Consider the following 15,182-nt stretch of genomic DNA (forward strand, 5'->3'; position numbering starts at 1 on the left):
CTTGGAGTCGACGAATCGGATACGGAATCATCTTCCGGCGTCTCAACAGCAGGACCAATCGTTCGTCGACTACGGATGTCCTGCAACAGTGCATTCCTAGACTTCTTAAAGTCATCAGGAATCGACGGAGCCGATATCGTGTCATCTCCCAAGGCTTTAATATCAGAGCCGATCGTACGCCGGCTGCGGGTATCCTGCAACAACTCAGTCCTTGACTTCTTCAAGTCGTCGGGAATCGACGCGTCCAAGACTGTGTCAGCTCCCGACGCCTTAATACTAGAGCCAATTGTCCGTCGCCTATGGATATCTTGGAACAGCTTAGTCCTTGATCTCTCCAAGTCGTCGGGAATCGAGGAACTCACTACGGTATTGTCTTCCGGTGTCTCAATATCAGAGCCAATCGTACGCCGGCTGCGGGTATCCTGCAACAACTCAATCCTTGACTTCTTCGGGTCGTCGGGAATCATGGCATCATCTCCCAGTACCTCTACATCAATGCTTCGTCGACTGTGGATACCCTGCAATAAAGCTCTTCTAGACTTCTCGAATTGTGCCAGGTCATCATCGGAAGAGTCGGCAAAGGTCTGGGCCTGAGAGTTCAAGGTCTTTGTCAGAATAAAGGCGGAGGGAAGAGTCGATTCAGGAGCTTGCGAGTAGTCTGGAGTCTTTTGAGCCAAGGGGTGGGCGGGGAGAACCCTTGTACCCGCCAGCAGAACAACGTTTTCATCCACTACATTATCGCCCGAGATAAAGCCACCTGGCAGAGCTTGTTGTGACCCATCAAGTTGAACAGAATCCAAGCCAAGTCCAGATACGGTAGAAGTGTGTTCGCTTGGTTCACTCAGTACCGGTTCCGGCACCGCAAGTTCGTCGGAGGAGGTTTCTGGCCGAAGTAGAGACTCTTCGTCGGACTGGCGGTTTGAGCTAGTTCTGGATGCGTCCAGACCCAGATCTTCGGAGTGCACAACGGGCAGGCTAGTTAGCACGACGGGCAGGCTAGTTAGCACGACGGAAGTGAGGCCGCAGGGAGAGGTACCTCTTTCTGACGCGGGGTCGGGGATGCATCTGGGACTGTTAGGAGTTTCTTCGTTATCGGAGACGCAGTTCCCGGTGGCGGAATTTTCGGGGCCGTCAAGAGAAGCAGAGTCGCTGCAGCCTGAACCGTGGTGAACGAGGTGGCATTCCGTTTCAGAATTGCTACCACCGGACCTAGCAATGTTGGGGTAACAACTAGTAGGCATGCGGTGTGCAAGCCCACCGGAATCTGGTTCCTTGTAGGGTCCGTCTAAACTGACGAAGAGAGGTGGTTCGTTATGTGATTCAGCAATAGCGTGTAATGATCGGGAACCCTGTCGGACTCTGGAGTTGGAGTACAGCCGGGCGCTACCAGTGGTTGCAGGATTGAAAGATGACAGCGGCGTTACGGCGGATGACGACCCCATACGGATCCCTGATGCCAGACCTGAGTTTCGAACAAGACCAGTGTGCGACGCGTATCGTCGGTGCTTATGGGCACTCAGAGATATACCCAACTCCATGGTTGCCCTGTCATCTGGCCACACATCTTGTGTGTGGTTGACCAAGTGTTCCACCGTCCGCGGGCCCAAGAGTCTAGGCTGACGTCCATCTGTCGTTTCCTCTGTCCGCTGTCGGAGAGCAAGCGAATGACATCGCTGCACAGCCAGGGGCGTGCAACAATCCGGCGTCTCACACTGCGATGCATCTTCATGAATCGGCGGCGGCGGTAACGAATGCCGTTCGGATAACGAATGCCTCTGAGACAAAGACCAAGTGCGTGACAGAGTTCGCTCCATCACAAACACATTATCCGCACGATCCAGTAACATGTTACCTTCAGCAGAGCGTAACGACAACAACCTTGGTTCACCCGAACTCAACGACCGAAGTGACAAACGATCTGACATGAATGACGCGCCCGTCAAAGGAGACGTACCGCCCAAGGGCATCGAACCGCCCAAAGGCATCGAACCGCCCAAAGGCATCGAACCGCCCAAAGGCATCGGACCGCCCAACGGCATCGAACCCGACCCATAACGCGTTGCCACGAGGAAGGATCGCTCGCTAACGTCCACTCCTGGGGCATCTCCCGCCATCCTGGCAGACCCCGTCGAGTCACGGGATACGTGCGAAGTTAAGATGAAGCGCTCTTCAGGCTCTCCTTGAGCCACTGCCGACAACTGCCTGCCCTCCGAGCTCTCCGCCGACTTGGTCGCTTGGCCCTCGGCTGGATCCACGTCGCCGGTTCGACCCGCACCTGGCCCTGAGCTTGGTTCCGTTGCTGCAGAAAAGGACTCCGGAGATAGAGTGGATGCCCCGGACTGTTCCAGCGCCTGCTCGCCCACCATGTACTCATCAACCGGGTCCTCGTCAAGGAGGGACGCAGTCGCAGACCTCGTCATTGGAGAGACCTGCCGGCCCAGGGCTGCAAGGGGCTCAACCGGGTACAAAACATTCGGGGTCGCACCCCGCGGGTCAGCTCCACTGCAGGCTGCGGGAACGCTCTGATCCATGGAATCTGAGCCCCCCGATTCTGAACGGACTGGTTCCGAACGATCCGATTCTGAACGGGTCGGTTCTGAACCGTCCAGTTCGGAACCGTCCAGTTCTAAGCCGCCGGCTTTCTCCGCGGGACGCCTTTCAGAACCCCCGGACTCTAGTTTGCCCTTCCCGTCAGAGGAACCCTCTCGCTGGCTGGATTTAGTGGGGTCCTCTTCTTTTGACAGTTCCTGCTTATCCGAACCACTTCTTTCCGAGCCACTCTTCTCCCCATGGCTGGGTCGTTGAGTAGGTACAAGTCCTTTCAGCATGTTGCCGAATAACCGGCGGTAGCCTCCGCCGGACGACTCGTTCTTCTTGCCGTCTTTCTGCTCAGACGAGGGTTTCTTTTCTCCAGCTGGCTCATCCTTCTGTGCGACCGGCTTCTCAGCGGCCGGCTCGTCGAGATTCTGAGATTGTTCTGCCGGCACATCGTGCTCGGTCTCGGTCGCAGACAGAGCCTCGGCCATCGTGGGTTCCGACTGGGTTGCATCGGGCTGGACAGAATCTGGCAGAATTGCATCCGGCTGGACTGAATCTGGCAAAATTGCATCCGGCTGGACTGAATCTGGCTGAGTTGCATCCGGCTGCTCGGGAGAGTCAGAAATGACAGCGTCGGCGAAGCGTATTTTGTCATGGCTCTTATGTCGGGGCCGCAAGCCTCGCAGAGAAGATGTGTTGGGCGTGTCCTTATCGGACGCGGGCGTGTCCTTATCGGACGCGGGCGTGTCCTTATCGGACGCGGGCGTGTCCTTATCGGACGCGGGCGTGTCCTTATCGGACGCGGGCGTGTCCTTATCGGACGCGGGCGTGTCCTTATCGGACCCGGGCGTGTCCTTATCGGACCCGGATTCTTTATCGGACCCGGATTCTTTATCGGACCCGGATTCTTTATCGGACCCGGATTCTTTATCGGATGCCGGTTCCTTATTGTATGAGGGTTCCCTAACCCCGTTCACCTCCCTCTGTTCTCTCTCAGGGATTGGTACGTCCAGGTGGGCGCGTCCGTCGTAGGTGTAGCTACGGCTAAAATCGCAGTGGAAGCCGACGCTTTTGTTGGCGCTTTTGGAGTAAGTCAATTGGGGTAGATCACCGAGACTGCCCTCTGCCGTACCGAGCATGGCACTCCGCGTTTCCGGAATGCTGTGCGTCTCGCTCAATAACGTATGGACAGTGTCTACGTACGTCATTACAGCCTGTGTGTTTGAAGCTTCGAATATAAAGTCCGTCAGTTGATCCCCTGATTGCCTCGGTTTCACTCCTACACTGGCAAAGCTATGACCCAAGTCAGAGTCCTCGTAGCTTTCCGATGGTCCTCGTAGCTCCACTGGGTAATTCGCCCGAACGTACTCAGGCGAGTAACCCCTCTCAATCCCCGGGTGGTCAATCCCCGGGTGGTCAATCCCCGGGTGGTCAATCCCCGGGTGTTCAATCTCGTGATCGCCACCACTAGGATGAACATCGCTCCGGTCGTTAGTACGATGATCGCTACTACGGTGCTCAGCCGCTGCTCGGGGCTCGGGACTCTCTACACGTGGTGTTAGTGATCGGGGGGTGATTCCTCGGGCACTGCTCGTTGGACTGAAGGCCACAGACAGGTCCAGAGTCCCATCTGTGAAGAGTCTGCTTCGGGGTCGGCAATCTGACGATTCAGGGTGCGCCTGTGAGTAAGTCAAAGACTCACATGTAAGCTGTGGGGAATTCATCACGCTGGTAGCCGGCGACAGACAACCATACGCTGGTACATAATTCCGCAGACTGTCTTCCATGTAACTATCCAAGCAATGTGAATGATCCCCGTAACTTTGATCGTCGAACCGATGCGCATCAAGATTAGTCACGTCCAACGCAGGCACTTGAACCCCTTTCCTCCCCCGTTGACACATAGTCTGCTCATCGCACAACTCACCGTCATCCATTTCATGGTCATCATCCTTGCGGTCATCCACCTCGTGGTGGTCATCCACCTCGTGGTGGTCATCCACCTCGTGGTGGTCATCCACCTCGTGGTGGTCATCCACTTCGTGGTGGTCATCCACTTCGTGGTGGTCATCCACTTCGTGGTGGTCATCCACTTCGTGGTGGTCTGCCCCTTCGTGGTCATCCGCCTCGCGGTCATCAAGCCCGGATTGCAGCTGTGACCCAAACTCGCTGTCACCGTTAGTGACTTCAGATGATTCCTCGCTACAGTTTGCCTCAGTCAGGTCCAGCTTGTTGGAGGCCAGGAATTCCTCGATGTCCAAAGTACCATCTGTAGTGGCTATGTAACATTCATCATTAACCCTTTTCTCGGTCTTCTCGAATCGCAGTTCCTCTAATCTGTACCCTGCAGCTAGTGGGGACTGGTCGCCAGGAGCTGGTGTCAGCTGGTCATCAGGGTCTAGCGTTGGGTGGTAGTCAGGATCTAATTCTAGGTGGTCCCTTAGATGGTCGGTTAGGTGGTCGTCTGCAAGGACTCCGACCCGGTCTCCACTATCAAGTTGAACCTGAGCTCGGGAAACCTGTTCCCGAGCGGGATCGAGGCAGGGGTCGAAGCAGGGATTGAGGCTGAGACCGGGGTTGAGGCTGAGACCCGGGAACGTGGGTTGGGAAATCAAGCCAAGTCGATTAGCGAGATGCACTGATGGGCAGAGAGCGGAACCGCTTTCAAAGGTTCCATCGAGTGTCCGATCGTCGTCCTCATCATCATCCAGACAGCTATCCAACTGACTCTCAGTCAGGTGGCTACTTTCTCGTTCCTCAACGTCCCAACGCGAACCACCGATTTCGTTATGGTCGGCGCTTTGGGACCGACTATAATCGTTGGTCGTTCCCGGCAATTGACTCCCGACGGTAGAGTGACTGCGGGTTAGCATCTTCGTAATCCCGGCCTTAAAGCTCGTCAACTGGCTGTTCTGTTCCACCCCCTGTCCCAACGCATTCATCGGGGACAGACCGGCTACACCTGCCACTGTGTCAGCATTGGCGTCGCCCACATCGACCACTTTCCCGACCGCCTCGAGCGAGAGCGTACGGTCCGTGGTCTGCGATCCCATGGCCACCGAGGAGTCGGCGTGTTCCGAGTGCGTCATGTCTGACTCCAGCGAACTCGGTCCCAAGGACGCAATCGACCGACTGCGACTGCGACTGCTCACAGACTGCCGGCGACTCAGGGACATTGACCGCCCTGCAGACTGCCGACGGGTCAAGGGAAACTCCGCACGGTAACTGTCCACATGGTCATTGTCCACATAGTAGTTGTCCCCATGGTAATTGTCCACCTCCTTTCCGTCCATCGAGCGTTCGATCCCTAGCCCGATTTTCCCACCTTCCAAAGGGTTGGCTTCATGCAGGTCTCGTACAGGCAGGCCATGTCCAGCGACGTCGCATGGAGGAAAGCCACACAAAGGCAAGTCCCGTCCCGGTAACTTTCCTTGAGGCATGTTAGCGAGTGCGCACTTTTCGTCCCAGTTTCTCGGACTGGGTAGGCCCATGGGATTGTCTGGCAGTTCGGAATTGCAGTCGACTTTGTAGTGGACGTGACTTCGGCCTCCCAGGGCTAAGTCAGAAAGACTGGACGTTCCGCTGTCCAAGGCCGGGTTACCCAAGGGCGCGCTGCGCAGGGGTGTCCCAACAGGCGTGCTGCCCAATGGGGATACGTCCAGGGGTGCCATGGCGGTATGAGAGCGCTGGGGTCTCAGATCGTGGGGGTCCGCTTCTGTTCCGTAGAAGGCAGAGGGTCCCTGGGAAGTCGAGTGTGTTTGACTTACGAGGGAGGCACTCGTGGGCAGAATGCAACTCTCGCCGTCGGTGGTCGGACCCGGCAAGTAAGTGGACTCGCCATGCGAGCCACTAAAGTTAGTGCGACTAGTTTGCGACAGCTCATTCTCAGTACCCGCGTCCTCCACTGTTCCCGTCTCGTCCGACCGCGAATCAGCCCGCACCGTCATGCTCATACGACCCGGGTCTAAGCGAGCGAGAGCCGGTACACATTCGTCCGGTCTGTGGGTCGCCGGCCTGTGGGTCGCTGGCCTGTGGGTCGCCGGCCTGTGGGTCGCCGGCCTGTGGGTCGCTGGCCTGTGCGTGGAGTTTGGACTCCGAGTTTCCAGATCCGGTACAGAGACTCCCGAGGTGGGAGCTCGGGCGGAACGCGGCCTGTCAAAGTCGGCATCGTGCCAAGAGTCAGAGAACTGCACTCCCCGGCTCTCACCAAGTCCGCCTGTAGCGATCGCCCCTCCGAGGGTTGTTTTCGTCAAGGTGGTCGTCTCTCTGGCGATCACGCTAGCCGAGGAACGGGAAGCAAGGCTTTCCTCTCCCAGACCGCTCAGATCTTCGGAAACCAGGTTACTATCTGAGGAGTCGACGGCCTCGACGACGTGGCCGTAGGATGTGGACGGCTCGGAGAGGTAGCTGTCCATAGAGCTCTGGCACGCGCTCCGGATGGCACTAAGTGCGCGCTCGTCCGAATGAGGGCGCGGGACCAGCTCTTGTTCCCGGAAGTAGAAGCCCGTCCCGGCGTAAATGTCACTCATGGAGCCTCGGACGGCTCTGGCTGCCGCCGTCCCGCCTCGGACCAGGGACGGTGTAGTAACTCCGGCCATGTGCCCCAACATATTTGGACGAGAGTCGGATGGGGGACGACCTTCTATTAAGGGACGACCTTCCATTGTGGGAAGACCTTCCATTAAGGGACGACCTTCCATTAAGGGAAGACCTTCGTTCTGGGAGCCGTTTTTCGTTGCATTAGTATCCCGGATTGTGGGACGGTGTTTGAACTGCCCGAGTTGACTGAAGGGTTGGCCGTCACGGTCGTGTGGGGTAGGTCGTTCCGTATGATCACTGCACCCGTCATGAAGCGTGTCATGTCGCCAGGGTTCTTTCGGTTCCCGTAGACCGGTCGGCTCTGATGTGCTATCCTCATCTGTCCGGTCGTCGGGTTCCGAAACACTCTCGATCTGGGACACAGACATGGCCGTGCGTTCCACGACTGAGTCGAGACGGCCACCACCAAGTTCGAACTGAAGACTCGACGACCCAATGTCCGACTGGAGACAGGAACTGTTGGGGTCAATTGCCTCATCCAACACCCGAGCCTCAGTGCCGGGATAGCAACTCACAGAACAGTGATCTGAGACATCCAATTTGGAGAGCGTACCATCCGTTTCTGTTTCCTCACTTTGGTAAGGCAGTCGCAAATCGAACTCAGACTCATCCGTCTGCAGGAATTCCGACACACCCGAATTGGAGACCTCAAACACTCTTTCAGGCTGCACACCTACCGTCAGATCGTCGACAGGATGGACCTGTGATTGGTGCGGAGTTTCGGAAACTGTGGGAGTTTCGGAAACTGTGGGAGTTTCGGAAACTGTGGGAGTTTCGGAAACTGTGGGAGTTTCGGAAACTGTGGGAGTTTCGGAAACTCTGGGAGTTTCGGAAACTCTGGGAGTTTCGGAAACTGTGGGAGTTTCGGAAACTGTGGGGGTTCCACAATGGGACGACTGTGTTGACGCGAGGGGGTAGTCTGCAGCTCTTGGGCGTCCCGTCGGGCGTCCCATGACATGGTCTGTAGACGATGATTGCCCGGTCGGAGGTTGTGACACGTCGTTTGCCGAGTAAATTGTCGACTCCTCGGTCTCAGATATTGTCTGGTGGATCGACCCGGACGGTGGCTCTGACATCGTTCCGGAGGAATCGGACGGAGATCCCAAACCATCGGAATCGGTTGAGGGACTTGCGTCATCATGGGGATTTGCGTCATCATGGGAATTTGCGTCATCGTGGGAATTTGCGTCATCATGGGGACTTGGCAGCACGTGCGGTTCCAGACCGCTAGATTCGTTCGAAGTCATGGAGTCCTGAGAACTGTTCCCGGTTGAATGCAGGATTGGGAGTGAGCTGAGTTGGCTGCGGGAGTCCAGCTGGCTGCGGCGGCCTAGATCTCGATCGCTGGAGCCTACAGTCGACCCGTCATGGCAACTCGGCAGGTCGAAGTGGAGCACCGGTCGTCCAATGTCGTTAGCGCCAGGTCGCGCGTTCGAAACCGGACTCCGCCCAGCACCTCTGTTCGTCGCAGACTCGCGATTGCTCCGATCCATTGAAGACGACCAGTCCGATAGACGACCCACGTTCGAGTAAATGGCATAAAACTGCGGCGTACCTCGCGGTTGCTCCGACCACGAGCTACTCTCCTCCCCGGTAGGCGACAGTTCCTCGTCGTCTCGTAACTGGTACTCTCGGGTCTCCCCCGAAACACCACTTTGCGTAACCGGCCCACTTCCACCTTCTTCCGCGCCGACGACCTCGCAACCCTGAAAGTCGTTTCCCTCTTGGAACGGGTCTTCGTCTTGAGAGTCGACTCCATCGCGCAAGACAATCTGGCCGTTGCTGAGTGCCGGGGACTGCTCAGTGACCAAAGGAGCTGTCGGCAGCGGCACATCTGGCTGCTGCAGCGGCGAGGTGGAGGAAACCCCTTCTGACGGATGGCTGGCTGAGTCTTCGAGTCCGGAGTCTCCACCGTAAATGGTTGGCTCCGGCCGGGGAGCCAGGACGACGCCGTCCGTGACGACTTCTGCAAGCGAGCCTGAAGCGACCAAGAGAGGTGAGGACTGGATGTTGTTTCTAGATGCTGGTACGCTGCCCACGTCCTGGATGACTCCGCCCACGTCCTGGATGACTCCGTCCACGTCCTGGACGACTCCGTCCACGTCCTGGATGACTCCGCCCAGGTCATAAACTTTGCCCAGGTCGTCCGCAGCACTGGACATGTCAAGTAGGTCGGTGGATGCGGAGAACCGCCCTTTCGGAGAAGCCTCCTCCTCCGATCCCGGTTCGGACGCCCGGGTCGGAGGCACCGAGGAGTCGAGGTCTATCAAGTCCGAGCTCACGTCCGTCTGGAGGGAAGGGGGCGGGGCAGCAACCCGGCCCCCCCAGCCGTGATGGCCGGAGCCGCGACGGCTGGAGTCGGGATGGATAGAGCCAGGACTGTTTTCGTCACCCAAAGGAGGCTTGAGTCCACGCAGCTCGTTTTCGCGGCCTCTCAAAAGCGGACTGAGAGAGCAGTCCTCCGAGGCGTGGCTGGCGTCCCGCAAGCCGGGCTGAACAACCATGTGCGGATCAAGTGGCGGAACTCCTGGAAACTCCCAGGTGTCAGCCATTGGGTGACTCGCGATGGCGGCATCCTCAGACGCCTCCCCACCAGACGAATCTGTCTCCATGATCACGCAGGACGGACTTTCATCGCCCGACTGACTCTCTTCAACCCACTGCCGCTCTTCCACAAACGGCGTCTCCTCAGAGGAAACTCTTGGCGAGACGCGAAGGTCGTTTGTGATGGATGGCTCGTGTGTCGCTTCATCGCTGCCTTCTGCCCTGTTTCCGGCGGCCGACAAACCGCTTGATAGATCGCCTTCGCTCGTATGGCTCAAGCCTTCGCGGCTCTTGCCCTTGCTTTCGGACCATGCCTCCTTGTCGCTCGTTCCTTCTCCCATCTCTTCTTCCCAAGCTCCGTAGTCACTTACCTGCTCACTACTTACTTGATCACCATCCGCCTTGCGGACATCCCTCTCACTGCCACTCACCTTCTCACCACTTACCTTGTCGCAAGTTAGCTTCTCGCAACTTACCTTCTCGTAACTTACCTTCTCGTAACTTACCTCCTCGCAGCTTGTTGCATCGTCACCTGCGTGCTCTCGTTTCTCGTTCTGCCCCTCTCCTTCGTTCTGCCCTCGTTCTTCCTGCGGTAGTTCACCCTGTTCTCTTTGTTCCGATACCCCTCCGCTTGAAGTCTCTTGGTCACTCTCTTCCTCCCGCTCGCTTTGTTCCGAGCGAGGTTCCGTGTATGCTGGACGGGTCTCGTTAGGCTGTGACTCTTCGCTGGGAGGCTGGCCAGAAGTCGACCCAAACTGTCGGGGACCTCCCTCGGCCCGGGTGTGGGAACTGTCGGTGCCGGAGCCGGTGGCAATGATTTTGGCTAAGTCGTCGCCCTGTGAGGGGACGACACTGAAGGACCCTTCAGACCGTAACGAGGGTATGGGAGCTTCGTCGTCCGTCTCCCGATGGGAGACTCTTGGTGATTGCCGAAAGGACCCTGACCGAGCGGAGCTTGACTGAGCTGACCCGGATTGTGAAGAGAATATCGACTGAGAAAATTCAGGCTCAATGCAAGATGGGTCTTCGCTACCAGGTTGGCCTTTATCCTCGTTACGGACTAAACCCTTGTCCTGGTCGTCGCGCGCCTGTGAGGTGATTGAAGGTACGTAGTCGCCATCCTGCTCGAACAGATGGTCTGGTCGCTTGGCCAGCGAGTGTGGTCCGGTCATAGAGTATCCGGTCATGGAGTATCCGGTCATGGAGTATCCGGTCATGGAGTATCCGAGCACGGAGTCTCCTGCGACGGAGTCTCCTGCGACGGAGTCTCCCGCGACGGAATCTCCTGGGTGTATAACATAAAGTCTGTTTGCCAGCATTTGCGTTAGTGTCTTGACCACCTCTTGTCTCTCCTGTGGGTCTGCGCCGGAGCCCACGGCCTGGTTACTGCGTTTCCGCGCGGTTTTGACGCTGAGTCCGATCTGCCTGGTTTTGAGCATGGTGTCTATTTTGCGAGCGATTGCCGCACGGTCTTCCGCCTCTAGCTTGAACTGGGGTTGCGGCGCTCGCACTAGCAAACGGTAGGCGAGCAGGTCGCTCAGAGCCTTTTGGAACCGACTGGTGTTGGCGCGGCGCGCGCTGGTCACCGGGTCTTCGGCGTTGTCGGCGAGCTCCGCCGCACTCAGTTGGTCCAACCGCTTCATCAGGTGCACCGCGATCATACTCCGAACCATTTCCTTCTCCCCAATGGCCTCCGGCGACAACGCCACGGCAGAGGGGAGCCGACAGAGGAACAGGTCCAAGTGCCGACTCGCCTCCTCCCGAGCGGCCACCGAAATTCGGTCCCGTTCGCTCACTGACACCGGAATCACTAACCGGTCACTCAGGTGTCTCGACAGCGTCCGTCGCGCCAAATGCATGGCAATTCTGCGTTCAATCACGGCCTTGTCCTCCTCTCGCGTGTCCTCCTCTCGCGTGTCCTCCTCTCGCGTGTCCACCACTGGCGTATCCACCGGCCGGGCTGTAGCACTGTCCACTGTGACACTGTCCACTGTGACACTGTCCACTGTGGCACGGTCTATTCTGCCACTCATGGTCCCCGTACTCGCAGCCCCGGCACTGTCGCTGCTCGGAGGCACGCGCCAGTCCCGCTGGTCGTGCGGCGACGACGTTGTCAGGGGCGAAAACGCATTCAAGTCCGGCCGAGGCGGCAGATGGCGGGCCGGTAGGCCGCTCCAGGCGGAACTATCGGATTGCGAAAAGGCGCTGACCGTGTGCGTCACGCCGATCACCACTTCCTCCTCGCCGTGCTCCGGCACGGTCGACTCGCTCACCAGCAAAGAGACCTGCGTCATGTCCTCCAGAGGGCGGTATTCGCTTTTCGGGCTCTCGCTCTCCCGGCCCCGATCTTCGCCGCTCTCTCGGTCCTCGCCGCTCTCTCGGTCCTCGCCGCTCTCCTCGTCCTTGCCGCTCTCCCGATCCTCGCCGCTCTCCCGATCCTCGCCGCTCTCCCGATCCCCCCCGCTCTCCCGATCCCCGCCGCTCTCCCGGTCCCCGCCGCTCTCCCGATCCTCGCTGTCGGGTAATACGTCCACCAGCTCGTCGCTTTCTTGCCAAGACTCCGGGACCGACTCGAAGGCACTGGAACCCTCGGACAAGGCACGGCTTCCGCTAGACCCAACCGCAGCCGCAACCTCACCCGCAACCTTGGGCGAAGTCGGAGTCTCTTCCTCGGTCGGAACCCTCGTTCCGTCTTGCAGCCCCACGCCCTCGTCGTAGGTCGTCCCTCTCTGGAACGACTCGCGCGTCCCTCTCTGCACCAACCCGCCCTGCTCCGACCCGAATAGAACGGGAGCCACGATTCTCAAGTCCTGGTGACCGTCCTCCGCCAGTAAGGTCGGTTCAGACCCGAGCCGGCTTGGCTGCATTGCGGACGGGCGCCGAGGTTTTTTCAGAGATCCTTCGGACTCGGGCTCACCAGACCTAGCCTCCTCAGACGCGGGCTCCTCAGAATCGGGTTCCTTAAGCCCTGCTTCCTCAGACCCTGGTTCCTCAGACCCTGGTTCCTCGGACCCTGGTTCTTCAGACCCTGGTTCCTCAGACCCTGGTTCCTCAGGCCCTGGTTCCTTAAGCCCTGCTTCCTCAGACCCTGGTTCCTCAGACCCTGGTTCCTCAGACCCTGGTTCCTCAGACCCTGGTTCCTCAGATCCTGGTTCTTCAGACCCTGGTTCTTCAGACCCTGGTTCCTCCGGCGGGGCTAAGAGTATAATGCTCTGGTCCGTCTTTTGGGAATATAGGAGTCGGCGTCCTTTAGTCGCTGGTTCCGGGAAAGTACAGGTTGCAGCTCGGAGGAAGTTTGCCGCTGTCCGCGCAGGTTCATCGAGTGGTTCGCTGGCATAGCTGAGACTGTAGACCCCTGAGGATGCAGACCGGCATTCGAAGTGCGGCTCCTCTCCAGGGCTCGGACTAATCTCGCCGATCTGGGGGTCTTGGTCGGGGTTTGAACCCGACGGTTTTCGCACTATTTGGTCGTCGAGTGCATGACGGTGGTGTTTGTCAGGTGTAAAGTGGTGGTGGTCATCTGGTAAATGGCGGTGTACACCTGGAATATGATACACTCCTTTACGATGCGGACGATCAGCCAATCCGTCGGCCTCTGTCGTGAGTCGCCGATCTGGTTCGCATTCGGAATTGGATTCAGCCGCCGTCTCGGGCAAAATAACCTGCGCCAGATCATCTTCCGTTTCCGACGGTTCGCTATCTGAAGACCCCGAGTACTGACCCGGTCGTTGCAATCCGGAGTAATTCTGTTTATCCCTGGTCAATAGGTCGTCAACCATCACCACGCCTACATGGCAATCCGACTCAGACGACCAATACCCTGCAGCCGTGCGTCCGCTGTCTGCGACGATGCCGATGTGCAGCTCCTCCGACTCCCGATAACAACTCTCACGACCAGCCCCCTCCCCATGGTCTGGGTCTCTCTCCAAATCGGCAGCAAACGAATCGGATCTCAAGTCAACTCCGGGCAACGGAGCTTCCCAATGCCTGCGGTGCCCACGATGATGTCTGTGCGCAACCACAGGCACCGCAGGGACCCGTCCGGTCCTGACGCTTCCTGCGTCACTACTCGTACTCTCAAACTCGTCTTCCAAACCGTCGTGATCTGAAATGACCTCATCTGTCAACGCCTGAGTAACGATCGGCGGAGCACGCTGATGAACAGACTGCTGCATGCTCGTTGGGATGCTTAGTTCATGCAGGTCCACAATCTCTCGATCCAGAGTTTTTGGACCCGATGTCTTTGGACCCGAAACCTCTTGAGTCAAAGTGTCTCGACCCAAAGCCTCTTGATCCAATAAACGTTCACGATCGTCGAAGGCCTCTGGATCCAGCAGGCGGTCGTGGTCGTCCACGACCCGCTGTTTTGGCGGGGCCACGCAAGCCGATTTGAGTTCCGCAAAGTTCTTGCCTTCAGACGAAATTCTTGTCGTCAGGTCCAGCGCGTGAGTTCTCGCCGGCAGGCTGCCGGTCGGAATTGTCTTGCCGGCCGGAACCGCTTTGCTGGTCAAAGAGGCCACTGGGACGATCGGAACTCTATCGTGCATCTGTCGACGGGTCATGGCCAGTGCCAGCTGCATATCCGGCCAGACTTTGCCTAAATTCACCATGAAAAGATCCTTATCTACTCGAACCAGCTCTTGCAATCCTAACACATCACCCTACAAAACCCAAGTGTCATTCGTACGCGTCTGGCCCTTCCCGGCCAACCCCGCCATGATTGTGTCAAGTGCATGTCGCCCCACAATATATGCATGCATGACTTCTTGATGATACATTTGGTCTCTTGTCTGCATTGGGCATGTGTCTGCGTACTAGATGGTTGTGATGACCAATTTGGTCGTGACGAGCTCGGCCGCGTAATCTGTTTTGTGTGTCTTCTGGGAATGCATCGTCGTCGTGGTCGCGTTCTTCAAACAAATCTTGGTCGGAAGTATGTTGGTCGTGGGGGTCTTCGTCGGATGTGTGTTCATCGGACATAGGTGAGGCGATTCTTGGGTCGGCGGCATGTCGGTCTTCGAGTGGATGTTCGGAGGAAGTGACGATGAAGCCATCACTGGTGGGTTGTTCACTAAGTTGCATATCACTGGGTTGCATGTCGCTGGCGACCGGTTCGCTGAGTGGAACTTCGCAGACCGGGGCGAGATCTCGAGATGGGAGATCTCGAGATGGGAGGTCGTCGCTGGTGCTGCTAAGCTCGTCGCGCGACTCGACAAGGGTCTCATCCACGATGTCCTCCTCGAAGGCAGGCTCTTCACCCACAGGCGTCTCCACCAACACGGTCTGAGTACCTGGCGAAGGGGTATCCATACTGCTTTCGTTCGGAGTCGGGGTTAACCCCTCCACCAGCACCGTCGTCCGAGCCGAACTGGCCGTAACCGGACTGGCACCCGAACTTGCCGTGGCCTGCGTAAAAGGAGTCCCACTACCCGCAGGAGGAGTCTCACACACAGGCGTCGACTGCACACCAGACGTCGTGCTCTTCATCTCCGCCGGAATCG

At 57.9% G+C, this 15,182-nt stretch overlaps 1 protein-coding gene across 1 annotated transcript; it reads right to left on the minus strand.

Moving 5' to 3' along the window:
* Positions 1-102: 102 nt before the first annotated feature.
* Positions 103-14,291, minus strand: GNI_169300 (hypothetical protein; the record flags this gene model as incomplete). The annotated part of the gene is made up of 1 exon (XM_011134954.1): positions 103-14,291. A coding segment is annotated over one exon (14,189 nt), but the record flags the coding sequence as incomplete, so codon positions are not given.
* Positions 14,292-15,182: the final 891 nt, after the last annotated feature.

Source organism: Gregarina niphandrodes (assembly GCF_000223845.1).
Source record: "Gregarina niphandrodes unplaced genomic scaffold scaffold00056, whole genome shotgun sequence".
NCBI classification, from domain to species: Eukaryota; Apicomplexa; class Conoidasida; order Eugregarinorida; family Gregarinidae; genus Gregarina; species Gregarina niphandrodes.